This window comes from Puntigrus tetrazona, chromosome 17 (genome assembly GCF_018831695.1).
Source record: "Puntigrus tetrazona isolate hp1 chromosome 17, ASM1883169v1, whole genome shotgun sequence".
Lineage (NCBI taxonomy): Eukaryota > Metazoa > Chordata > Actinopteri > Cypriniformes > Cyprinidae > Puntigrus > Puntigrus tetrazona.
The window spans coordinates 15599266-15612164 of record NC_056715.1 but is presented as its reverse complement, the minus strand read 5'-3'; the positions used below and the strand labels follow the sequence as shown (position 1 = coordinate 15612164).

The 12899-nt window shown below is 39.1% G+C and overlaps 1 protein-coding gene across 1 annotated transcript in view; it reads right to left on the bottom strand.

Moving 5' to 3' along the window:
• The window catches only part of LOC122361999 (protein Daple-like), a 40813-nt gene that overhangs the window by 13265 nt on the left and 14649 nt on the right, over positions 1-12899 (bottom strand). The window contains 13 exon segments of the mRNA XM_043263238.1: positions 260-387; positions 868-1938; positions 2047-2184; positions 2275-2456; positions 3314-3458; positions 3892-4038; positions 4353-4511; positions 4628-4709; positions 4935-5122; positions 5244-5384; positions 5475-5558; positions 6849-6907; positions 9189-9258. Of these exon segments, the coding sequence (XP_043119173.1) occupies positions 260-387; positions 868-1938; positions 2047-2184; positions 2275-2456; positions 3314-3458; positions 3892-4038; positions 4353-4511; positions 4628-4709; positions 4935-5122; positions 5244-5384; positions 5475-5558; positions 6849-6907; positions 9189-9258 (2594 nt within the window).

Genomic DNA, 12899 nt, shown 5'->3' with positions numbered 1-12899 from the left:
TATCCTCACAAAAATTGATTTTAATGTATGTATATGACATGGTAGTAACAGACAGGGTGGAGACAAATGGTGGGGGTGTATAGTATTTGAGACATAATAAATAAATACATATACATCTTTAGCAACACCTCACCTGCTACACCTTTCAGAGGGCAGCGTTCACATAAAACAAACAAGACATTTTATAGAATCTTATAACATTTTGTACTTACAAACTAGCAGTGACGACATAATTTTCTTAATAACAAATCTCACTCACTTGTCCTCACAGCTGTGTTCTTCCTGTAAGAGTTTTTCTCTGTTCAAGCCGATCTTCTCCAGCTCGTGGCTCAGCTTCTCCAGTTCATTACACTGCTGCTGGACCCTCAGTTTCTCATTCACCAGCTCCTGCTCAACAAAATATGACCATATGTTTATTCAAAATGTCATAACTTGATGACATATGTAAATAAACATAATTGGTCTCTGTTGACAAATGACACACTTCTCCAATGATTTAGTCCACTTAAATCCTGCCCCCTATTTTAAAATCAACAGATAACATCAGATATATGAGATAATGAGAAGGCAGGTTAGTTCAGATTGCAAAATGTGTGATGCAACTATTACCTAAATAATGTTGCTTATTAGCATGCCTATTATTAACCTGTTGGCTGTTTATTACTACTTACACAACACCTACTCTGCATACCATATGTACCTCAACAAAACAACTAGCTTGCTATCAATATGCAGCACATTAGGAGTTTATTTATTATTTATTAATAGCAAGAATTGGACCTTAAATTAAAACGTGACCAAGATTTATTTCTTCCTTATGGATAATCTTAAAATTAACACATTTGACTTGTACTAAGTGTCTCATACCTCTCTTAGTGTGGCCAGAGTCTTCTTATCAATGGTGGCTTGTTTTTGCAAGTCTTTGTTCTCTCTCTCCAGCTCTTTAAGTCTCCCTGCAGCCTCTTTAAGGCGGCCCAACTCTTTAATGAGAGCCGTGCTTTCTTTCTCCATGCTGGCCAGCCTGAGGCAGTTCTCTTCCAGCGCGGTCTCCTTCACCTCCAGCTGCTGCCTCAACCGTCGTGTCTCCTTCTCCAGCTGCTTCTTCTCCTTCTCTACCTGGCCCAGTTCCTGCTCCATTCCTCTCTTCTCTTTCTCCACTGCTTCCGCCCATGTCACAGTCTGCCTCAAGCCCTCTAACTCTCGCCTCAAATCTCTCATCTCCGTCTCACTCTGCTTCAGCTCACCCTCTAGACCCTGAATCTTTGTAGCACTGTTGTCAAGGGTCTGCTGGAGCCGTTGGTTTTCCTGACTCAGACTGTTGCAGTTTTTCTCCAGTCTTTCGCTTCTCTTGGCCTGGGAGCGGAGCTCCTCCAGCGTGCGGCACATCTCCTCATGTTCCCTCTCCAGTTCGCCGTGTTCCTGCTGTAGCTGAGCCAGGCGAGTGGCAGTCGGTCGCAGGGTCTCCAAGGCACGTCGCTGCTCCAGGTTCTCCTCCTCAAGTTGCTGGTGATCCTTCTCCAGAACAGCCAAGCGTAGGCTGGCATTCTGCGCCGTGTCAGCCAGCTTCTTCAGTCGCCGATTGTCTTGTTCCAGGGTAGAGTTCTCACGCTCCAAGGCCTCGGCGCGCTCACTGCCAATCTTCAAGGAGGCGGCTTCCCTCTGTAGCTGCTCTCGGACTCGCTCCAGACGTGTTACCTCTCTTTCCATCTCCTCACAGCGCTCTCCTCTTTCACGGATAGAGTCAAGCTCTTTAGACGCCTGCCGTTTCTCAGCCTCCAGGCGTGCCATTTTACTGCCTGTTTCAGAGATGGTCTGGTGGAGAACACGGTTTTCTGTCTCAACCTCCCTCACACGAGCCTCGCTGTTTACCTGAGCACGTTTCCTGAGGGAGTTCACGGCCTGGGTCAAGTGCTCTTTCTCCTGCTCCAACTCTGAGATCTAATAGGCCACACACACACATACAAATAAACATAATTTATGAATGAATAGTTCATATAATGTTCTGACCATCATGGGCTTGCTTTCTTTCTTTCTTTAAATGTTCACCTGTCTGTCTTTATCTGCCTGGATTGTCTCTAGAGTTTTTTCCATTCTCTGTTTGTCCTTCAGCAGCTCCTCTCCAAGGTTCTCCATGTCCTGAGTTGTCTGTTTCTCCTGGTCCAACTGGGACTGCAGACGCTCCAACTAAAACACACAAGGCAGAAGAGGTCTCATCAGCATTCAATAGTCTGGCTCTTAGTTAACATTCAAAGGAAATGCAGGAATTTGATGTACCTTCTTGCTAAGGCTCTGATTCTCCCTTTCCAGTTCCAGTGAGTGCAGCTGACCTTCTTCCATGTTAATGGAGGCCTCTCTCAACTCCTGGATGGTGCTCTGAAGACACTGGTTCTCCTTCTCCAGCTTTAACAATCGGCTGGATGCGCTCTCGTTCAGCTCAAACACAAATGACTTACGGGCTGTAGTAGTGGATGACCAAAAAAAGAAATGTAGCTCTTCATAAGTAAGACTTTATGAAGACCATAAAGAACCATACCATCTAATGGGAAATGGGCATCTGATGTCACCTTTAATACTTTGCATATGCTGTATTTGTATTTATGGGTAGTACTTTAGAATAGGGAACACTTATTAACTTTCAACACAACATTTCCCCTCAATAAATTCCTAATTTGTTGCTTATTATTGGTTAGTAAGGTAGTTGGTAAGTTCTTGGGTAGGGCTAGGGATATAGAATAAGGTCATCTTGAATAAGGCATTAATATGTGCATAACTAGAACTAATAAATGTCTAATATTGTAATAATATGCATGCTAATAAGTAACTAGTTCAAATAGTTTCAACTAGACCCTGAAATAAAGTGTTAAATATGTATTTATACATTGAGCAGTCCGAGTATACACACCTAACGGCTTACAAACAGCCTGAGGGTAGAGAAATTTCAGGAACAATAATTTTTTTTTAAATCAACGTTGACTTAGTGCTTAACAACTCTAAAAATCTCCCATTTGTGCCAGCTTAATATTTTTAGAAACTTCACATTGAAAAAGCTCTATTAGTAGCAAATAAGCGTTTGTTCACTTTGCATGAACAAAACGGCAAGATTTTCTGTTGGCAACGTATTTGCATTAGGATGGGTTCTTAAACAAGCAACAACCAGAAAATAGGCCATCAGCACATGACCCAATTTTCATTCTTAATGCTGTTTTCTAAACCAGTCAGTGTTGGGTTTACATTAAAAACACAAATTTTTAGTTTAAGAGTGAAGAGACTGTCTCAAAAGGTTTTAAACTGAGCTTCTGTGTGGTGGACTCACCCTCATTGACCTCATTGTTCTTGGCTAATTGCTCCAGTTCCCAGCCAAGGTGAGCCGACTCATTCATGCTTTGCTTCTGAGAGATCTCCAGCAACATGTTCTCCTCCAGCAACTCCTCTAGACGTTTCTTATCACTGTCCCTGTCCTAAACCACACACAAAACCAGAAAAATCATATACTTAGTGCAGTAAAAAGGAGTATTCATTCATAGATTCAATCTGATGTATTCTGCCTCTGCTTGAAAAAGTTTTGATAGTCAATGTGAACAGGCTTTAAACTAAAATAAGTCCGCAATACGATATTACATAATGTATGTGTCCACCCACAGTTGTTGGAACAATAGCATTCCTGTGGTCAATTCCAAAGAACCCTAAAGCATAAAGTATCAAAGCTACCACATACTTTGGAAATGAATCAACTAGGTCTACAGCACATTTTATTGCCCCTACATTATAAAACAAAAAGATGTATCAAGCATTGTTTTGTAATCCCATTGTGAATCATAACCAATTCAATTGTAAGGTAACACAGATGCATTGCATTTACACAGCTTAAAAATAATTTCTTTTAACTCTTACAATTTCCATATCGTGCAATTTGGAGCGCAGCTGGAGGTTCTCTTTCTCAAGCTCATGTAGTTTATCACAGCGCCCCCTGGCCCCGGAAAGCTGCTCCTCCAACATGGACTTTGTCTCCAGCAGGGTCATATTGTCCTCTCTTAGCTCCTGTGCACAAAAGAGTGATGAAAAATAAAGAGATGGACAAAAAGAAAAGATCAAAAGGGATAGCAAGGATGACGACAGCAGACTGAGAGAGTCAGGGGGCTGTCAGTGACAGCTCAGGGCCTCAGAGGACACCTGACGCTTTATATCTAAGAAATAAAAGCAGCAGGAGCCCTCAGCATGCAGCTGTACATCAGTCAACTTACAAAAGAAACCGACCCTTCTGATTTTTTCCAGATAATGGCAGAGATGTCCAACTCAATTTTTATAAGCTGAAGTCATTAACATGTTAAAATGTAATATAGGTTGGTGAGTACCTCTATGCGTGTCTTGTAAAAATGGACATCATTAAGCTTCTCTTTGAAGCGAGCCAGTTCGGTTTCCAGGCGATCCACTTTTCCAGCACGTTCCCTCAGAGCATCCACCTCATCACGGTACGCCCGCACCGAACGTGCCTCTGCCAGCAACTGCATGTTCTGTACAAATACAACAGGTGACTAATTGTTTCCTGAAGCTTCAGTAAAGCGTTTCCCAGTTTGAGTCAACCATGTGAAGTGTGAATGCAAGAAAACAAAAAGTCTCGGTATGATACCTCCTGCTTCAGTTTCTGGATCTCTGCATCCAGGCGCTCAATCTCATTCTTTGCATCTATCAACTGCTCGGTCTTCTCCTCTCTGTAAAGAGCAAATACACAGGAGTACACCCTTACAACACTGATAGGCTGAACTAGTAAAAGACTATATAGCCAAGGCCAAATATAGGCTCAAAAGTTTTTCGGTCGGGCCTCTAAGTGTCAGAAACAAGATTTTCACTTTGACTTCACTGAGGCTGTCAATGAAGTTTGAAACCCGAAAAAACAAGGTTAAACACAAAGAAGTAACTTTACAAAATACACTTACAACTCTTGGCGGGAACGCCGCAGTTTGGCCTTTGTGTCGGCCAGCTCCACTGCTAAATGTTGTCGATCTTCTTTAGACAGTAGGGTGACGGACGAAAGAGATGTGTGCTCAGGGCTGGGAAAGCCCAAGAGAGTGGATGGCTGCTGGGACTGAAGATAGTCCCTCTCCTGTGTGAGCTCTATGACCAGCTAATGACACAAAAAAATGACCTATTAGCAACTAATCAGGAATGATCAATGTCTTGAGGAATTTTAGTATAACTTCCTAATAAAAAGATGAATGTCATCGCTGCTGTTTAGATTGGCTAACCTCAGAGGACTCATCTCGCTCATCTATGAGTTTGCGTAAGTGAAAAGCCATGGTTCGAGAAAGAGGGTCCAGCTGCTCAGCTGGGATCTCCCCGACCTCCATCCACTGCAGGTCCAGGACATTCTCCTGGTTGTGAGTTACCTGCAATCAAAGGGGATTTTGCACCTCAAATAAATTCTATATTTAAGATATAGATAAGAAGATGATGGCTGAAAAATCAGGGAAGCTCACTTCTTGAATGTGCGTCACGATGGCGGCCTGTGTTTCAATGTCAAGCAGCTTGATCTTCTCAATAATCTCTTCTTTACGATCACACTGTTGAGAGAAATGAGAGACTGTTGAGTGAGGAAAAACAGAAGGGATGGAAAGAGAAGAGGGGAAAGATTAGAAGAGGATAGAGGAAGGAGAAGGAAATGGGAAGAGAATAGGGAAAGAACCAAAAAAAAAGAGCAAGGGAAATCGAAAGGGAAAAGGATTAAAAAAAAAGGAAATGGAAAGGAAATTGGCAGGGGACTAAAAAGGGGAAATGAAAAGGGAAAGGGAAGAAGGAGACCGTAAAAAAGGGATGAAGATGAGGTAAAGACAGGAAAAAGTAAAAGATGGAAAAGGCAAAAGGAAGCAAAAGGCAAAAATTTTAAGAAAAAAGGAAGAGGATGAGTAAAGATAAGCAGAGACGAGTTAACCATAGATGCTGTACAATTCAGACCAAATGAAAGAGTGTCAATTAAATCACAGATAAAGGCTGAATACCAATTCTGTTTTATACCCCTTCCCCTTGCACTGCTTAGTGACACACACACACACACACACACGTGAGATCACACAACTCTCACATCCAGGTACAAAAAAACCAAAAAACTTGTCAACGCTGCACCACAACTTATTTAAATACTAAAATAAATAAAATATGTTTTATTGTTTTGCTGCTCACTCATTGTAAAGAAAGATGAACAGATGCACATACACACAAATTTCTCTCTGTCTCTCTGGCCCTTCCCCTTAGCCCTACCCCTTCAACTAAAAGAGAATCAAGACATCCCGAATGCGCAAAACGAAGGGGTAGGGGAAAGGGGAAGGGCTAAGGGGTAGAAATGGGATTGAGCCAAAACCACTCTTTGAATAAAAGAATGCAAGCGATACTTTCAAATGGGATAAAGTTGTGTGCCTCGTGACTGGAATACTGTGAGAGGAAGGTATGGTGCAGGATTAGACCAGCTCAAAGTGACTCTGAACAGAAAGCAAATCAGCAGGCAAATGTTACGCTGTGAAGTTTAAGGCTCTAAATCAATGTGAGCTGTTAATTATCTATTCACAGAACAAGAAAAACCAGCTAGAGAGGGGGCTAAAAGTGTAAAAGTAGGAAGATAATATGCCTGTGCAGAACAGACACGTGAAGAGCAATCCTCAGGAAAAAGAGACAACAACATTTTAGCAAATCTGACCTAATAATCTACGCTGACTTCTCAGAGACCTATCTAGATGAATGCTTTATTTTGTAGAATAATGAGTGCATGTTCATTTTTCTCTAGAAAAGCAGAGGCATGCCCGGGCATGGACTGGTGTTAAAATGAGGGTTTGGGATGTCTGCTAGTTCAATCTGTTTACCTGAACGGCACAGCCCAGTATCAGCAACAGCAGTCTCTTCACCTCCTCCATGCTTTTACCTGAAGGAATGAAATGGTTAGAAATCACAAGAACTGAAAGCATGATACTATAAATAACACAACAGAAACCAAAGAAATAAACATTCATTTTAGCTTAAAAGAGGAAGCGGACAAAAACTTTAGCAGACATCAATAGTTAAGCCATAGTGATTTTTTTTGGACTAAATAATCTGTTATGGTCCAACATTCCCAAACAACAACCCTGTTTACTTTGATTTCAGTGTTGCTATTATTGTTAGATAAAACTGAAGTTGTTTAAAATAAAGCAAAAAAAACATTAATAAAATTTACTTGAAATTACAAATATTGTATTGGCAACTAAAATATTTTAAAAACACCATTAAAATAATATTTTAATATTTTATAATAAAAAGCTACTACAAGTGTTAAATGACTAGAACTAAAACTGAAATAAAAATAAAATGGAACACAGATATTTAAAAAAAAAAAAACCTAAAACTTAAACAAAAGCTAGTACCAAAATTAAAAAAAAAAAAAAAAATTATATTTTTATATATATATATATATATATATATATATATATATATATATATATATTCTATCCATAAAAGTTGAAGCCAATATATCAATCCAAGCCTAAATGGGCCTAAATCTATAGGTTTCAATCACAGTTTCAATAATTTTATGGTATTTTAGATAAAACTTTAGTATGGTATAAAAGAACAATCTTTTTTCAGTCAAATCTTACAGTTAGAGGGTCAATCACTGCTTAAATATTGCTCTAGAAGTTTGAATATTAACAAAATATTCAATTTCACCTGAGCCATGTACCTTGAACGGAGGAAAAAAAAAAGATATTCTATTTCTTCAACCATTAAATTAAACAATCATTAACATGCAGTCAGCGTATTCTTACCATTTAAAACTGAGGACACACGCCATTATAAAGCACACCACCTCTTCCACAATTACACAAACCCTTTGAGATAAAGCAATTTTTAAGCTTATGTCTGTGTGTTGGTGAGTTTGTTTGCGTCTGGCAGTCTTAGACTAATAAATACTCCGGAGAAAATGGATGGGGTGTGGGGGTGCCGTTGCCATAGCGCCCGTTTGTTGCTCAAAGCCACCCCACCCTACAGGGTACCCCCCCTTTACACACACAGCAGAGGAGGAGCCGTGGGGAAAACACTCTATTGTCCATCACAAGTGAAGCTTAATGTAAAAACACAAACATACGAGAGCTAAAAGCAATGTAAAACCTTACTGACATCCGTGAAGGGAAAATATATTCACAATACAGAGAGTTTTCCTGACAACATCACAAGCAGCCCATTCAACAAATAGGTGCCGAGGTAAACCAATAAACCACCCAGAACAAACACGGAATCTCAAAATGATTAGATAACCTATCAAAAGCAGAAAAAGACATAACTATGATAAGGGTTATTTTTGTATATGCAAAAGCATCAACCATGAGCAGAGAAGGAAATCTTGTCTGTGCACATTTATAAATGTCAACCTGCAGATCCCAATCGCACCTCAATATAACAATGATCTGTTATGAGTGTCTTGTGTAATGTGTATTTTGGAGTAGACATACAAAAGTGATCAGGTGTCAGGGTCTCTTAATAAGAAAGCAATTTAAATACAAAACCTACAGTAAAAATAGTATGGATACCTAAACAACTAGCATTTAGTTCGTTAAATAATTCACTTTATTTTATATCTTTAATTTTACATCACATTTACTTTTATTTTATTGCTTGATTCTGAAAAGAAGCGTTCCACCATTCGACAGAGTTCAGCTGACTCAAAAAAACTATATAACTGACGATGATTTCCTACATAACCGTTCTCCACTGTCAACAGCAGGACCCAAAGTCAGCACTCAGGCCTGGGCTTGGTCCCAAAAAGCTTCCTCCAGCCTTTCTCTTTTCCTCCTGCCATTACAAGGTCCACAAAACACGTTTCCTTCCCTGAACCCCGTATGAGGTGAGAGGGTGTTTATGAAGGCTGGTGTGTGTTTGTGTGTGATGTAATGAATGAGATTTGTTCAGCAGGACGTACTTTTGCTTTGGGGCACAGTTAAACATGGTAGTAGGTGATTTAGAGCAACTACAGGAAAGATACAGCAACTGACACAAAAAGAAAGAAAAGTAGGTGATTCTACAGAAAGAGCTGTGTGTGCGTGTACTTGCACAGCTATCTTATATAGTTTTATATCATTGGAGTGAGGACAATTTTGTAAAGTGAAATGCAACTGGAAATTCAACTGTTGTGTAGTTAATCTAGTAGTTAATTTACAATGTTTGAGCAATACCTGATAACGGGTCCTTGGCGATGGCCAGCACATTGGGCAGGTTCATGAGGATGAGCTGCTGAAGATGCTCCTGAGAGAAAACAGAAAACATGCTCACTGTAAACAGGCACATCACTACGGTGGCACCCTAAAATTAGACCTAAAAAGACAACACAGTGAGTGGTGAAAGAGGCATGGTTTAAGATGGCAGCCAGCCTGGGAGATGTATGGGTGTCAATATTTGGGTTGAAGACCTAAAACAGGGTCGCTGGTAACGTGGGAACAGGAAACTCTTACTTACAAACAGACAGGCAGGAAATCAAACTGGAAATGGGAAACATTAGCGGCCCCAGACAAGGCATGTATTTGGGTGGGGTGCATCAAATTCCAGCATACAGGCAAAATATGAGCTAGGAAAAATCATAAGGTAAAAAGTACCATCCAAAATCGAGAGCATAAATATCTAGATATTTAGGACTTGCAGGTATGCCCCAGGTACAAATGGACTTGACTTCAAGCACAATGGCCTCCAGGGTAACTAAGCTCAGCAAAGTACACAAAGGACAAGACCAAACAGGTCCAATTGACCAAACCCTTCATTCCAAAACACACTTAGATAAGAGCACTGAAATCACCGGCAGAATTACATACCTGATTTATTGTTTCTGTGCAACTGACAAGAAACAGAATCATTTCTGAAAGCTTTCCCACAGATCACGAGGAGAATCCATATATGCATATAAGCTTTTTTTTAACATAAAATATTACATTTTATTGCATTACATGTATTACATACATTTCCTACTATTCCACAATGATGAAAAAAATAGTTTTCATTTTAAAAATGCATGTAGAGACCATTTTTTCTTTCCATTCCATTGTGGTTCTTCTGGCTGTTTTAGAAACAATTCTTGCGTAAACCAGCCTGATTATACAGACCTGACTCAGCCTTCAAAATCTGTAGTTCTGCACATACCCAGCTTCAACAAACTCAAGCAATGCTGTTAGCAAATGGACACAGACTCTCACCCAAGTGCACGGCTACACAGCTAATGGGAAAGTGTGCTGTCCCGTTTGACATCATCAATCCCAGACCCCCTGCTGACAACTCCATCCCCTTCTCAGAGGAGTGACTCCCGGGGGAGGTTTTTGTGTGAAGGGACCAACGGAGACGCGACCCTCATCCAGTATAATAGAGCCAGCCCAGCTGAGACCGGGGCCAGACCACACTGCCTTTGTCAAAACAGAGGCCTGCGAGCATTCCTTTCTTTACTGCCGTCTCCTCACACATACTCATTCACAAACACTGAGAACACTTCAAAAGTAACAAACCCAAAATTCTCTTGTGTTTGTCTTTGTCCAGAATTATGCAGAGTACTGATGTACGGAAAGTCCTTTGACTGCAATTTTTATATTTTCTAGTGATAAACAGGTACTTTGTGACAAACTTTTTGAATTGAGAACTTTTATCTTTTGATATTATAGACATCATATTTGGTTCAAATCATCGTTGTGCATCATTTAAGTATAAGGAGGAGAAATGGTATGAGATTTACTGGAATATTGATTTAAATTCAGAAGAATGCAGTCAATATAATGGATTCATTATTTTTTTTATAGTTGATAACTGACCAATTTTAAAATTCTGTAAAATTTAGTTTGTTTGTGTTCTGTTGAATCAATATGTCAATATTATTAGGAACTTTTTTTAGGTTTTTTTTTTTTTTTTTTTAGATTTAGATGGTAGGTAGGGGTGTCAAAATGAATTGTTGCATGCGTATGTGGACGATTTTGCATCAATGATCGAATAAACCATAACTGATTATAGCCCATGACGGCATTCGTACACACGCTTGTCATGCGAATATTAAAATAGACTCTCAAATTTTACAATATGACATATGTCTGCGGTAGCGACAAACGTGAAGGGCTTCATTGCAAAGAATATGCGAATGAAACAACTGATGTGAAACAGATCATGCATTAATCTAATTGCAGTCTATTAAAAGCAACCAGTTTAGTGAATGACTAAATGGCAAAACTATGACTGTCTGTAAACTTTCAATACTTAAAGCAGCCCCAGATACTGAAAGTGTTTTTTCTTCATCACTTGTAATTGTCTTTTCCCCATATTAGATTATATTTGCTCATGTTTTAAAGCTATATTTTGACCTACTTTAAATTCTTAATGATTAATACATTTTATAAAATCGAGATGCACTTTTGACTCGAATAATCGTTGAGATGATAATCGTAATTGAACTGAATCGTGAAACCAGTGCCCTAGACAAAGGTAATATAAAAAAGTACATGTACAATTAAATATCAAATAATAAATATATCCAACATCAAATGATGCTAATGCTATATTTTTAATCCAATGTTGAATAAATAAACAATGTACCAATGTATTATCCTTAAGGTGTGGTCATATTATAGAAAATTGGTGAAATTTGCCAATATCTACTTTCCACAAAATTTTAAGGGCAATAAAAGAAATCACCTTTAAACCAAGCAACTTTTTTTTCAAGTTCACTTTGTGCCCATTTCAAAATCTTCATGTGGAAATCTATCACCCTATCACATCAAATTCCAGACTGAATTGAATTGAAATGGATTAAATAAAGTTTTGCCTGTGGAAGTACACTAAACAACATTAAAAGTTTAAATCAACATTCTGCTAAACTTTTCTTTTCTTTTTAATATACACAAAAGAAAATAAAGTCATACAGGTTTGTTACGACATTTAGGTAAGAGTTTTCTTTTTTTGGTGATCTATCCTTTCAGAAATTAACTCAAGTCTAGTCTATTATATTGCAATTAATTAATGCATGGCCATTACATCAGCTCCACAGCTCTTTGCATATCAACATGTAAAAAGCCCTAATGATCATTTCTTTTCACTAAACGCAAGACAAACCTTTAAATCCACTTGAGCAGTCTTGTCGTCCCTGTATTTTCATGACCACTGATGCAAGACCACTTCTGAGATAACTATGCACAATGGAACAAGCAAAGCACTCTGGGAAGAAACCTAAGTGTTTCTGACTGACAGCCAGTCTGGTGTGTATAATTACATAAAGGAGCACGTTTCAACCTGAGAGAGGAGAGAAAAAAAAGAAGCTCTTTACGGTGTTTAATTCGACAGCTGCACCGTGATGGGGTGTGTACAGTAGTGTCAAGTTAAACATTCACTCCATAAACCTCATTCTTTAATTGCCAGTTAACCTGATCATTTCTGCGCTGCTAAATTCAAGCAGGCTAATTACTAGATTTGAGTCATATGCAAGACGAGGAGGCTTTCGTGCCAGCGTCAGTATCTGGTTTCAACTAACAGCTGAGGATGGAAAAAAACGATGAAGGATCGGTTAACGCTCCTTGCCTGACAGAGATGGGCTTAGAGAACTTAAGGTGCGTACACCATTTCAGATATATTACGAATGTAGAAACCGCTGCAAATACACGCAACAAAACAGAGAGGAACTGTTGCGTGAAATGCAATGTCTCAACAAAGACAAGTTTTCATCATAGCAGATAACAACAAGACAACACCGGCTTTGGCCTGCAATTACATCATTAGTGGAAACTACCTGCCTAAAGTAAATTATTGATGGGCATGTATCCATATCACAACGCCAACTAGGTGTTTGTTAAAACACTCACATATTCTCTCTAAAGTCCTTTGAAAATATAATAACTATTGAAATTCTATAAAATAGAGGAAATGCAAAG